Source organism: Oncorhynchus gorbuscha, linkage group LG01 (genome assembly GCF_021184085.1).
Source record: "Oncorhynchus gorbuscha isolate QuinsamMale2020 ecotype Even-year linkage group LG01, OgorEven_v1.0, whole genome shotgun sequence".
Classification (NCBI taxonomy): Eukaryota; Metazoa; Chordata; class Actinopteri; order Salmoniformes; family Salmonidae; genus Oncorhynchus; species Oncorhynchus gorbuscha.
The window spans coordinates 82,240,234-82,252,895 of record NC_060173.1 but is presented as its reverse complement, the minus strand read 5'-3'; the positions used below and the strand labels follow the sequence as shown (position 1 = coordinate 82,252,895).

At 41.9% G+C, this 12,662-nt stretch overlaps 2 protein-coding genes across 4 annotated transcripts; one reads left to right on the top strand and one right to left on the bottom strand.

Annotated features, from left to right (window-relative positions):
• Positions 1-916: 916 nt before the first annotated feature.
• On the top strand, positions 917-8,617 carry zgc:103759 (U8 snoRNA-decapping enzyme). 3 transcript variants are annotated; one of them, XM_046362574.1, is made up of 6 exons: positions 917-1,091; positions 1,189-1,325; positions 1,438-1,478; positions 1,582-1,822; positions 1,912-2,134; positions 8,029-8,617. In XM_046362574.1, exons 2-5 carry the CDS (start codon positions 1,197-1,199, stop codon positions 2,119-2,121), a joined length of 621 nt encoding a protein of 206 aa, XP_046218530.1. In that variant the 5' UTR covers positions 917-1,091; positions 1,189-1,196; the 3' UTR covers positions 2,122-2,134; positions 8,029-8,617. The 3 variants fall into 3 exon arrangements, with proteins under 3 accessions (XP_046218530.1, XP_046218539.1, XP_046218522.1); XM_046362583.1 differs by lacking the exon at positions 8,029-8,617 and having other exon boundaries at positions 1,582-1,813; positions 1,912-2,668; XM_046362566.1 differs by lacking the exon at positions 8,029-8,617 and having other exon boundaries at positions 1,912-2,668.
• On the bottom strand, positions 7,086-11,190 carry fkbp7 (FKBP prolyl isomerase 7). The gene is made up of 4 exons (XM_046362557.1): positions 10,915-11,190; positions 10,283-10,434; positions 7,542-7,669; positions 7,086-7,386 (listed from the first exon to the last, which is right to left on the bottom strand). The coding sequence occupies exons 1-4, from the start codon at positions 11,142-11,144 to the stop codon at positions 7,222-7,224; spliced, it is 675 nt and encodes a 224-aa protein (XP_046218513.1). The 5' UTR covers positions 11,145-11,190; the 3' UTR covers positions 7,086-7,221.
• Between the last annotated feature and the right edge of the window lie 1,472 nt (positions 11,191-12,662).

The following is a 12,662-nucleotide window of genomic DNA, read 5'->3' as shown; positions in this document are numbered from 1 at the left end:
AAACAACATTGCACTGCCTATCTCAACAGAGGAGATTTTATGATTTTCAGAGTAGGGGACCGGTTAAAGGTGTCATCTAGGGTGTATTTTTGGAAATAGAGGCTGTGTGGTTTAGGGAAAACATTCCAGGAGCGGTAGACGCACGCCACTTGAATTGAATTATGGACGGAAAGGAGCGAAGCCTATCGGTTTTACTGTCATTTGGTGAAGTGGTTCTCCCAATGTATGTAAAACTTGGGTATGCGGTAAGATCTGATCCGAAAGAAGCCGCTGCAGTGTGTTATAGAAATCCATATGATTTATATGTTTATGAACGTAAGATAATGACTAAATGATTTATACGTTTAAAGTAACGGTAAGACAATAACTAAGAGTATTCCTGAATGTATGTGCATAGGAAAAGAGGGACTGTTAGCAAACAAGGAACTGTGGCAGACAACTTGTGAACACTGTGAAACTAATAACATGGAAAGAGGTCCCCTCAACCAGGGGGGGGGGGGGCCGTTAGATTTGCAGTAGATTGTGTAATGTGTCGAATTGAAGGAAATGAGCTTGAAAACAGATTTGTTCTCTCGATGCCAAGGGATGGGCCTTCCCAGGCCAGAGACTTGGTTTGTCTAGCCCTGCACTGCCAAAGTCATAGTAAAACTCCTTGTATGCTATTTTTATTTAACTCAAGTTATTTTCTGATTATGAAGGGGTGCCCGATTCATTTGCTATCACAAAAGGGGTTCCTGGGGGTCCCAAACTGCAAAAGGTTTGAGAACCCTCTGCTCTACTGTACAAGCAGATGCCACTGGTCAAATGCTCTAAGTGGGAGCTAAACTCCAGCCCTCCAGGTGGCAATATAAGCCTTATCCTGATTTCAGCTAACCCATTTCCTAACGAAGCAGAAGCTTCCTGCTTCTGGTTGTAAACAGAAAGGAGTTGCAGCTGGCTGTGGTGGTCCACACTGCACAGTTCGTTCAGCCACACTTTTACAGTAGCTGTATGTATTTACAATACAATTATATGATAGAATCTCCAAGACTTGAAAAGAGGGACAGATGAAGGTGGAACAGATCTATAAATTGGAGTAGCAGAGTTTGGTGGTGTGTACAGAGTGTGCTTGTGTGTATGTATAGGCAGCAGCATGGCCAGTGGACAGCTGTACAGAGGGAGCGTTAATGTCTATGTGTGTGTGTACAGGCGGCAGCATGGCCAGTGGACAGCTGTCTAGAGAAGAGGCGTTGGCGTGTGTGGGGTGCAGACATGCGTGTCACATATTGCTCTATGCAGACACAGCTCAGCTGTTCGAAGAAATCCCCATCAGACACATCGTATTGGTGAGAGAGCAGGGTTTGTGCGTGCACGTGTTAGTGATCTCCACACTCAGAACCAAATCTCCTGGGCACATGAGAGACTAGTGTTAGTTACTGCATTTCTCTCTCTCCACAGATGCAGATGCGTTTCGATGGTCTGTTGGGTTTCCCTGGCGGGTGAGTGACGTCATACAGAGAACATTACTCTAGACTAGTGGAAGGGATGGATTGGGATTCAGAATACTGTATATGTGCTCTGACATCTGACCTTTGACCTCAGTCTCGTTGACCCGTCAGAAGAATCCCTAGAGGAGGGCCTGAGCAGGGAACTGTGGGAGGAGCTGGGCTTCTCACTGTCAGTCACCTTGGAGGATCATGTGTCTTCCTGCCACAACCCTTCCTCCTCTTCCTCTCACCTCATTACTCACTTCTATGCCCGGAGAATGGAAGAGAAAGAGATCAGGGAGGTCGAAAAGGCAGCTGCTAGCACAGCAACAGACCATGGCCATGAGGTAGCAATTGTGTGTACAGTATATGTTCATTTGACTTTCCGGCATTCCTCGCATCCTATCTCCCCGCTACCTTCTCAACCCCTCCTCCTCTCTTCCAGGTGATGGGGATGGTCCGAGTTCCTCTCTACACACTAAAGGGAGGAGAAGGAGGGCTTCCCTCATTCTTGTCCCACTCCTTTATTGGGAACTCTCGCTCTCAGCTGGAGGACGCTCTAGTGCGCTTCGGCCTGGTGACACCCGAGGAGCTACAGACAGCACTCACACACGCAGAGCAGAGGAGAAAACAACCTTGGGGAGGGGCAGCCTAATCACACACACAATGTAAGAAATTACATTCAATATGACTTTTTCCTGTTAGTATGTTACACGCAGTTCTGTATTATAAAATTGTATAACTTACTCAAAATACAGTTGAAGTCGGATGTTTACATACACCTTAGCCAAATACATTTAAACTCAGTTTTTCACAATTCCAATTTTATTTATTTCATCACATTCTCAGTGGGTCAGACGTTTACATACACTCAATTAGTATTTGGTAGCATTGCCTTTCAATAGTTTGACTTGGGTAAAATGTTTTGGGTGGCCTTCCACAAGCTTCCCACAAAAAGTTGGGTGTATTTTGGCCCATTCCTCCTGACAGAGCTGGTGTAGCTGATTCAGGTTTGTAGGCCTCCTTGCTCACACACACTTTTTCAGTTCTGCACCACACATTTACCATAGGATTGAGATCAGAGCTTTGTGATGGCCACTCCAATACCTTGACTTTGTTGTCCTTCAGCCATTTTGCCACAACTTTGGAGGTATGCTTGGTGTCATTGTGCATTTGGAAGACCCATTTGTGACCAAGCTTTAATTTCCTGACTGATGTCTTGAGATGTTGCTTCACATAATTTTCCTACCTCTATTTTGTGAAGTGCACCAGTCCCTCCTGCAGCAAAGCACCCCCACAACATGATGCTGCCACCCCGTGCTTCACTGTTGGGAAGGTGTTCTTCGGCTTGCAAGCCTCCCCTTTTCCCTCCAAACATAATGAAGGTCATTATTGCCAAACAGTTATATTTTTGTTTCATCAGACCAGAGGACATTTCTCCAAAAAGTATGATCTTTGTCCCCATGTGCAGTTGCAAACCGTAGTCTGGCTTTGTTATGGTGGTTCTGGAGCAGTGGCTTCTTCTTTGCTGAGGCCTTTAAGGTTGTCGATATAGGACTCGTTTTACTGTGGATATAGATACTTTTGTACCTGTTTCCTCCAGCATCTCCACAAGGTATTTTGCTGTTATTCTGGGATTGATATGCACTTTTCACACCAAAGTACATTCATCTCGCTCAGGACGGCTGCGTGGTCCCATGGTGTTTATACTTGCGTACTATTGTTAGTACAGATGAACGTGGTACCTTCAGGCGTTTGCAAATTGCTCCCAAGGATAAACCAGACTTGTGCAGGTCTACAATTTTTTTTCTGAGGTCTTGGCTGATTTAAGTCACGCAAAGAGGCACTGAATTTGAAGGTAGGCCTTGAAATACATCCACAGGTACACCTCCAATTGACTCAAATGATGGCAATTATTCTATCAGAAGCTTCTAAAGCCAAGCTATTTAAAGGCACAGTCAACTTTAGTGTATGTAAACTTCTGACCCACTAGAATTGATACAGTGAATTATATGTGAAATAATCTGTCTGTAAACAATTGTTCGATAAATTACTTGTCATGCACAAGTAGAAGTCCTAACCAACTTGCCAAAACTATAGTTTGTTAACAAGACATTTGTGGAGTGGTTGAAAAATGAGTTTTAATGACTCCAACCTAAGTTTATGTAAACCTCCGACTTCAATCTGTAGCCTCCATGTTAAATAATGTAATGTACACAATTTGCCACTAGATGGCAGACAGAACAAGGTAACTCCTGGGCCTGGTTTCCCAAAAGCATTTTAAGACTAGTAAATTAATCGTTAGAACCTTCATAGGAGCATTGTTACATCTCCGAGCTGTTTCCCCAAATCCATAGTTATTTACATTGCACTTCTAAACACTCGTAATTTAACGCTGCCTAAGACCACTTGTAGAACAGCTAAGTGGGTCATTAGAGGTTGTTTGCCCTTCCGTGTCCCTTTACACAAAAGATCTTGGCTAAACATCGAATCACATGGTTTATCCACCTCTGTGACTGCCGATAACCTCGGAAAAAAAGTTGACTTCAAATAAAGTTGCCAATGTCTTTGCAATTGATACAAACAAGCAATGTACCAAACATTAGGAACACCTTCCATATATTGAGTTGCCCTCAGAACAGCTTCAAATTGTAGGTGTCTAAAGGGTTCCAGAGGGAGGCTGGCCCAAGTTGACTCCAATGCTCCCCACAGTTGTTTCAAGTTGATTGGATGTCCTTTAGGTGGTGGGACCATTCTTGATACACACAGAAAATTGTTGAACATTAAAAACCCAGCAACATTGCAGTTCTTGACACAAACCGGTGCACCTACTACCATACCCCGTTCAAAGGCACTTCAATCCTTTGTCTTACCCATTCAACCTTTGAATGGCACACATACAGTGGCTTGCGAAAGTATTCACCCCCCTTGGCATTTTTCCTATTTTGGGGGGATTTGTATCATTTGATTTGCACAACATGCCTACCACTTTTAAGATGCAAAATATTTTTTGTGAAACAAACAAATACACACACACACATACACAAAAAAAACTTGAGCGTGCATAAATACCCCCCCCCCCCCCAAAGTTAATACTTTGGGGAGACACCTTTTGCAGCCATTACAGCTGCAAGTCTCTTGGGGTGTGTCTCTGTAAACTTGGCACATCTAGCCAGTGGGATTTTTGCCCATTCTTCAAGGCAAACTGCTCCAGATCCTTCAAGTTGGATGGGTTCCTATGGTGTACAGCAATCTTTAAGTCATACCACATATTCTCAATTGGATTGAGGTATGGGCTTTGACAAAGCCATTCCAAGACATTTAAATGTTTCCCCTTAAAACAGTTGACTGTTGCTTTAGCAGTATCCTTAGGGTCATTGACCTGCTGGAAGGTGAACCTCCGACCCGGTCTCAATCTCTGGAAGACTGAAACAGGTTTCCCTCAAGAATTTCCCTGTATATAGCGCCATCCTTCAATTCTGACCAGTTTCCCAGTCCCTGCCGATGGAAAAACATCACCACTGCATGACACTGCCACCCCCATACTTCACTGTGGGGATGGTGCTCTCGGGGTGATGAGGTGTTGGGTTTTCGCCAGACATAGCGTTTTTTTCCTTGATGGTCAAAAAGCTACATTTTAGTCACATCTGACCAGAGAACTTTCTTCCATACGTTTGGGGAGTCTCACATGCCTTTTGGCGAAAACCAAATGTGTTTGCTTATTTTTTTTTCTTTAAGTATTGGCTTTTTTTCCTGGCCTCTCTTCCGTAAAGCCCAGCTCTGTGGAGTGTACGGCTTAAAGTGGTCCTATGGACAGATACTCCAATCTCTGCTGTGGAGCTTTGCTTCAGGGTTATCTTTGGTCTCTTTGTCGCCTCTCTGATTAATGCCCTCCTTGCCTGGTCCATGAGTTTTGGTGGGCGGCTCTCTCTTGGCAGGTTTGTTGTGGTGCCATATTCTTTCAGTTTTTTAATAATGGATTTAATGGTTCTCCGTGGGATGTTCAAAGTTTCTGATATTTGTTTATAACCCAACCTTGATCTGCTCTTCTCCGCAACTTTGTCCTTGACCTGTTTGGAGAGCTCCTTGGTCTTAATGGTGCTGCTTGCTTAGTGGTGTTGCAGACTCTGGGGCCTTTCAGAACAGGTGTATAGTATATATACTGAGATCATGAGACACTTAGATTGCACACAGGTGGACTTTATTTAACTAATTATGTGACTTCTGAAGGTAATTGGTTGCACCAGAACTTATTTAGGGGCTTCATAGCAAAGGGGGTGAATACATATACACGCACCACTTTCCGTTGTACATTTTTTTTAAACAAGTAATTTTTTTTCACTTCACCAATTTGGACTATTTTGTGTTTGTCCATTACATGAAATCCAAATAAAAATCAATTTAAATTGTATTTTGTTGTAATGCAACAAAATAGGGAAAACACCAAGGGGGATATATACTTTTGCAAGGCACTGTAAACAATGTCTCAAGGCCAAATCCTTTAACCTGTCTCCTCCCCTTCACCTACACTGGTTGAAATGTATTTAACAAATGACCATAGCTTTCACCTGGTCAGTCTTGTGTCATGGAAAGAGCAGGAGTGCTTTATGTTTCGTACACTGTATAAGAAGATTCTTCAAATGAATACCAGGATGACTGCAATAAAATATAAATACAGGCTATAGGTCTAGTTCAATCATATTGAAATACATTTCATGTTCAATCAATGGAGTTCTATTTTGCTACTTGTAGGTTAATGTCTGTAATTTGTCTCAATATAGTTAATGTGTAGCCTAATGTGCGCTATGATTTGCCAAATTTGGATTTAGTGCATTATAGAGTAAGCATTAGAATTAGCCACCTCAATATTTGCAGCCATAGGTGAGATCTTTCTAGGAGCTGATCCATTGTCGGTATTGAGGAATAATCCTAATATTAAAGGTAAGATTTGAATGGAGAAAGCTGATCCAAGAGCAGAATTGCCTTTCTTTCGATCCTATCAGTATCCAGACATGACTAAGTGAACGTTGTAGGAAAGATGCATCGTTGGCCAGTGGCCTACGACACTGCATCTCAGTGCAAGAGGCATCACTGCAGGACCTGGTTTGAATCCAGGCTGCATCACATCCGGCCGTGATTGGGAGTCCCTAAGGGCACATTTGGCCCTTCGTCGTCCGGTTTTGGCCGTCATTGTAAATAAGAATGTTCTTAATAACTGACTTGCCAAGTTAAAAAGGTTAAATAAATGTAAAAAATAAACACTCATAAGCCTAACTTCAATCACTATCGGGAGACCGGGCCCTGGTCAAGAAAGGCAGAGAAAAGTGCTGTTTGGTATTAACACGGTGCACTAGAGCCAACAGTGGAGGAGTACTGAGCAAAGGTTTACATTAAATTCCTCCACACTTTGAAAGACAACAGCAGTGGGTCTCAATACTCTGAAATGCTGCAGATCTGCAACACTGCCATTGTGCACAGCAACAGTGGAGAGATCCTTCTCCAAGCTGAATTTGACTACGCCTCATCTTGGTGGTCAAAACGGAGTCGTAAAGCAAGGGCGAGGGGCTGGGATCGCTTGTGTGTGTTAGCGCTTGAATGAAAAGAAAAAAAAGACAATTGTACAATTTAGTGGTTTTATTAGTCAAACTCTGCAGCCAAATCAGCATCTGTGGAATATCCACTGATGTTTGTAGTGTGTAAAAAACAATAACAAATGTACCCTCATACTGTAAGTCAGTGCAGCCATTGGTGGGTCCTAGAGCTCATCATGTTCATAGACATTGTATTCCTTCACCGTTATCAATCCATCTCTATCGTGGTCACTCTTCTGGAACACATCATTCACCATTCTCTCATAGAAGGAGTCTTCACGAGGTTTACTACCATCTCTCTCATACTCCACCTTGAAGTAGAATGTCATCTACAAAACAACAAACAAAACATGGGTTAGTCCTCCTCTGAACAATAGACAATTTCATTGAAGACATGATGCATGATCACCCCAGACTAACATTGTCCAGAAGGCCGTCTTCAGTTTCTTTGCTCAGACTTGTGAATACAGGTGAACTAGCATACCTCATCCCTAGTGAGAACCTTGTCGTCATCCAGGTCTATATCTCTGAAGGACTCCAGGCTGCGTGGCCCTTTGGACACAGAGTAGAGCTCCACATCGAAGATCAATGTAGCATTGGGTGGGACAGGACCTAGTAAACCAGACTAATTGTTAGTTTTATTTCTTAATCTTAATTTTTACTGCATTGTTGGTTCGGGCTTGTAAGTAAGCAGTTCACTATAAGGTCTACATCTGTTGTATTCGGAGCATGTGACAAACAAAATGTGATTTCATTTTAAATACATTACAGCAATATTCTCCCCAAAGTGAAAACAAAATAGTGACATCCAAACACAATGGCAACACTCTTTGGACTGACTCACACAGAAACACAACTGCAATCATTTAATACTGTAATGACTATGTTTTCAGACGGAATAACTTCATTTCCAATTTGACATTTCTAGTTTATTCGCTATAGTAATTCATTCATTTCTTTCTCCTTTCCAGCAGTCATAAATGTTAATATAATAGTTCATGCCATTGCCATACAAAGAAACATGCTAAATACTTCAACACACGGCATGCATTCATGGTAGCTACTCCCTCTACAAGGACAATTATACAATAAAGAGTGGGCCAGTTGTAATCCTAATCCCATCCCAAGCCACCACTGTTCAAGACTTGAAACATGCATGCAAAGCTGCTGTCTGAGTATCAGCTGTATGCTGTGAATGCACCATATGCCCAACATGCTTACATGCCAAGAGGAAGCAGTGCGATGTACACTGTCAGCGGAGGAAATCCTTCAAAGAAACTGCTGTGGAAATAACACACGATAAGCAAAAATGAAGAAATAGGTGTTAGTTCAAGAAGATTGAATGAATGTCCCTTGAAATTGTATTAAAGTTGTGAATTGTTGATGTAAAATGTTGGCTTTAATATGATATATTATTACGTTTCTTATCACATGGATTTGTGTGGTTTCATGTATGTATGTATATACAGTGGGGAGAACAAGTATTTGATAACCTGCAAAATCGGCAGTGTTTCCTACTTACAAAGCATTTAGAGGTCTGTAATTTTTATCATAGGTACACTTCAACTGTGAGAGATGGAATCTAAAACAAAAATCCAGAAAATCACATTGTATGATTTTTAATGAATGAATTAGCATTTTATTGCATAACATAAGTATTTGATACATCAGAAATGCAGAACTTAATATTTGATACAGAAACCATTGTTTGCAATTACAGAGATCATACGTTTCCTGTACTTCTTAACCAGGTTTGCACACACTGCAGCAGGGATTTTGGCCCACTCCTCCATACAGACCTTCTCCAGATCCTTCAGGTTTCAGGGCTGTCACTGGGCAATGCGGACTTTCAGCTCCCTCCAAAGATTTCCTATTGGGTTCAGGTCTGGAGACTGGCTAGGCCACTCTAGGACCTTGAGATGCTTCTTACAGAGCCACTCCTTACTTGCCCTGGCTGTGTGTTTCGGGTCGTTGTCATGCTGGAAGACACAGCCACGACCCATCTTCAATGCTCTTACTGAGGGAAGGAGGTTGTTGGCCAAGATCTCACGATACATGGCCCCATCCATCCTCCCCCTCAATGCGGTACAGTCGTCCTGTCCCCTTTGCAGAAAAGCAACCCCAAAGAATTGTTTCCACCTCCATGCTTCACAGTTGGGATGGTGTCTTGGGGTTGTACTCATTGGCAAACTTCAGACTGGCCTGGACATGCGCTGGCTTGAGCAGGGGGACCTTGCGTGCTCTGTAGGATTTTAATCCATGACGGCGTAGTGTGTTACTAATGGTTTTCTTTGAGACTGTGGTCCTAGCTCTCTTCACGTCACTGACCAGGTCCTGCCAAGTAATTCTGAGCTGATCCCTCACCTTCCTCATGATCATTGATGCCCCACGAGGTGAGATCTTGCATGGAGCCCCAGACCGAGGGTGATTGACCGTCATCTTGAACTGCTTCCATTTTCTAATAATTGTGCCAACAGTTGTAGCCTTCTCACCAAGCTGCTTGCCTATTGTCCTGTAGCCCATCCCAGCCTTGTGCAGGTCTACAATTTTATCCCTGATGTCCTTACACAGCTCTCTGTTCTTGGCCATTGTGGAGAGATTTGAGTGTGTGGACAGGTGTCTTTTATACAGGTAACAAGTTCAAACAGGTGCAGTTAATACAGGTAATGAGTGGAGAACAGGAGGGCTTCTTAAAGAAAAACTAACACGTCTGTGGGAGCCAGAATTCTTACTGGTTGGTAGGTGATCAAATACTTGTCATGCAATAAAATGCAAATTAATTACTTAAAAATCATACAATGTGATTTTCTGGATTTTTGTTTTAGATTCATCTCTCACAGTTGAAGTGTACCTATGATAAAAAAAATTACAGACCTCTACATGCTTTGTAAGTAGGGAAAACCTGCAAAATGGGCAGTGTATCAAATACTTGTTCTCCCCACTGTATATATGGATTTGTGTGGTTTCATATACGCATTTGTGTGGTTTCATATATATACCTGTGTGTATACCTGTGTGTGTGTGTGTGTGTAATATATATATATATATACATACAGGGAGGTGTGCCCCTTTCTGTCCAAGGAGGTCATTTTTGGACCATATTTTTGTCCATGAAGGCCACGGGACTGCTTTCGGCTCAAGAGGCAAAAGTTCTGTATGGCCTCTTTAAGCATCACATTAATGGCTCAAATATTGCACCTATGATTATTCTACCCCCCATCTTACCTTTTCCTTTTTCTCCAAAGGCTAGCTCAGGTGGAACAGTGACTTTGCGTTTCTCCCCAGCACACATGTCATTCAATGCCATGTCCAGGCCCTTGATGATTTGTCCGACTCCCAACACAAACCACTGAGGATGTCCAGCTTTGTCTGAGCGGCTGAAACACAAAAAGGAAAATGGATAGATGCATTAGGTGCACTCAACTCATGGTACACATAGGTCTACATAACACAGTATTGAGTGTGTCACTGTCTTACCATGGTATTGTCCTGAAATAATAGGCACATTCATTAACTTTTAATGAGCCATGAGCTTATCTGCTTAATTTGATAGGTTCACGTGTCAGGGCCATCCCTCAGCTATACTAAAAATCCAGGAATGTGGCTTTACACTGTCCCTGGATCTGTCTACAAGCTTTTGATAGATTAATTATGCATTTACCAGCTCATGTCTGTTTACATTGATGGATCTGGTCAGTAGAAAAGTATTACAAATTGTTTTATCAAATAGTTTACGACCAAAATCGAGCATTTCCTGGCTCCCTCATTATAAAACTCACATGGTGTGCAAATCCATTTCTTTTAACAAAAGTATTACATTGTTGATGCCATTTTATATGTAAATCTGGGACACTTACCTACAGTAGAACTGAGAACCGTCTTTAGCAAGATACCCATCGTAGTGTGCATTCATTAGGTCTCCCTTTTTGCTCTTTTTTGAGCAGTCCTCTGGCGTGAATAACACCTCTATCTTCACATCATCGATTGACGCAACTGCAACTGTAACATCAACAATGACATCATAAATCTGTAGACATAAAAATAAGTTAAGCACAAGAGATTTCGGCAGCAGCATCATCATCATCATGTCAACAAACTGTATGCGTGGCACCAAAGTTTCGCTAGGAGCGCAAAAAACGTCACTTCTGGTATGCAAGTGACGACCTTCTTCTTCTTCTATGGTATAATGGCGGTCCGTAAAGAAACATTTACGTGCATGCCGCCATCTATTGTTTTGGAGTGTACGTTCAATCATGGTTTGCCTAATAGAGCCCCACAGTTGTGTCATAATATCCATGAAACCTAGCGGTCAAACAGAGAAATGGTTCCAGTCGTTTTTCCACCATTCATTTTTGATTTTAGAAAAACTTTTAAAAAGGACTGTATTTCGTGTAGGCTTACCCTGGCGTGACATTATAATAAGAGTGTAAATCTATCTCGGATATGGTAACTTGTATCAATATATTGGTCTCTATTTACTCTTAGTTTCAAAAATGCTAATTACCTTCAAAATAGATCATGAAAGCCTACAAATCCGTGCAAGCTCCTGCACTTCGTCTTTAATTAACACCTTTGCTAACAGGTATTGTGTCGATTCAGCTGTCTTATTCAGATCATCATGGCATTTGTAGATCTTTATGATAGTTACATTAGCAGATAATTCGCGTCTAATTTTGGGGGGGTAAATACAGGCGAACAAATATTTTGAAAAAGTCACCTTGTCCTAGAGAGATTTACATGGTCATCAAAACATCATGCCACGGTAAGACTACATGAAACAGACCTTATTTTTAAGAGTTTATAAAATCCCCTATGGAAAAAATGAATGTTGGGAAAACGATTGGAACCATTTCCCTGTTTGACCGCTAGGTTTTATGGGTATTTTGAGTCATACTGTGGTACTCTATTCTGTAATACTAAACAAATAAATCCCTATTAACTACCCTCCCCCATCCCCAAAACCCTCCAAACCTCTTCAAATGTTCCCTCTATCATGTTGAGACATTCCATCCTTAGGATTATTCAACATTTCAAAAATCATGTTGACAGTAACATCTGTTACCCCTAATAACTCTCTTATCATATCCACAAAAATCTTTAACCTGGCATTTATGCTTTCCACAATCCGAGTCCTGTTGATAACCTTTCCAATGAAAGCTATGAAGTAAATGTGTTTTACTATAAAAAGTGTCATTTGACGCAGCACATTTATGGGAGCAAGATTTCTGAACAGGTCTCGAAACCATGTCAGGACGAGTAGAAGCACCAGTTCTGACAGTAGGTCCACTTACTACAGGAGCAGCCATGGTAGCTCCATCAGTCCACCTAATTGTTCCACCAATCTGTCTTACAGCCTCTGCACATGAGACAACATGAGTGATTATATATCTCTAGGCCTGCCTAGCCTCTCTCTGCCCTTACAAAAATGAATGTGTAGTTGCAAGCTTCCTGCAAGTTTGTGGCAAATTTTCTACAAACTACATCGTGTGCCACAAAATGTTGCCAGAAGTGGTACATTTGCAGCAAACCTTTGGCAACAATAATATGTATTGCAGCTAGTGGCAAAGAGTTTACCAGAAGTTGTTTCTGGTGAACACACAAGTTC

Excerpts from the sequence above, each read along its gene's own strand:
- zgc:103759 (XM_046362574.1), top strand. The coding sequence starts at position 1,197 with ATGGCCAGTGGACAGCTGTCTAGAGAAGAGGCGTTGGCGTGTGTGGGG. Across the intron at positions 1,326-1,437 it reads CCATCAGACACATCGTATTG|ATGCAGATGCGTTTCGATGG; the intron begins GTGAGAGAGCAG and ends CTCTCTCCACAG. Across the intron at positions 1,823-1,911 it reads ATGGCCATGAGGTAGCAATT|GTGATGGGGATGGTCCGAGT; the intron begins GTGTGTACAGTA and ends CCTCTCTTCCAG.
- fkbp7 (XM_046362557.1), bottom strand. The coding sequence starts at position 11,144 with ATGATGATGATGATGCTGCTGCCGAAATCTCTTGTGCTTAACTTATTT. Across the intron at positions 10,435-10,914 it reads GGTTCTCAGTTCTACTGTAG|CCGCTCAGACAAAGCTGGAC; the intron begins GTAAGTGTCCCA and ends TTTGTGTTTCAG. Across the intron at positions 7,670-10,282 it reads CTTTGGAGAAAAAGGAAAAG|GTCCTGTCCCACCCAATGCT; the intron begins GTAAGATGGGGG and ends CTGGTTTACTAG.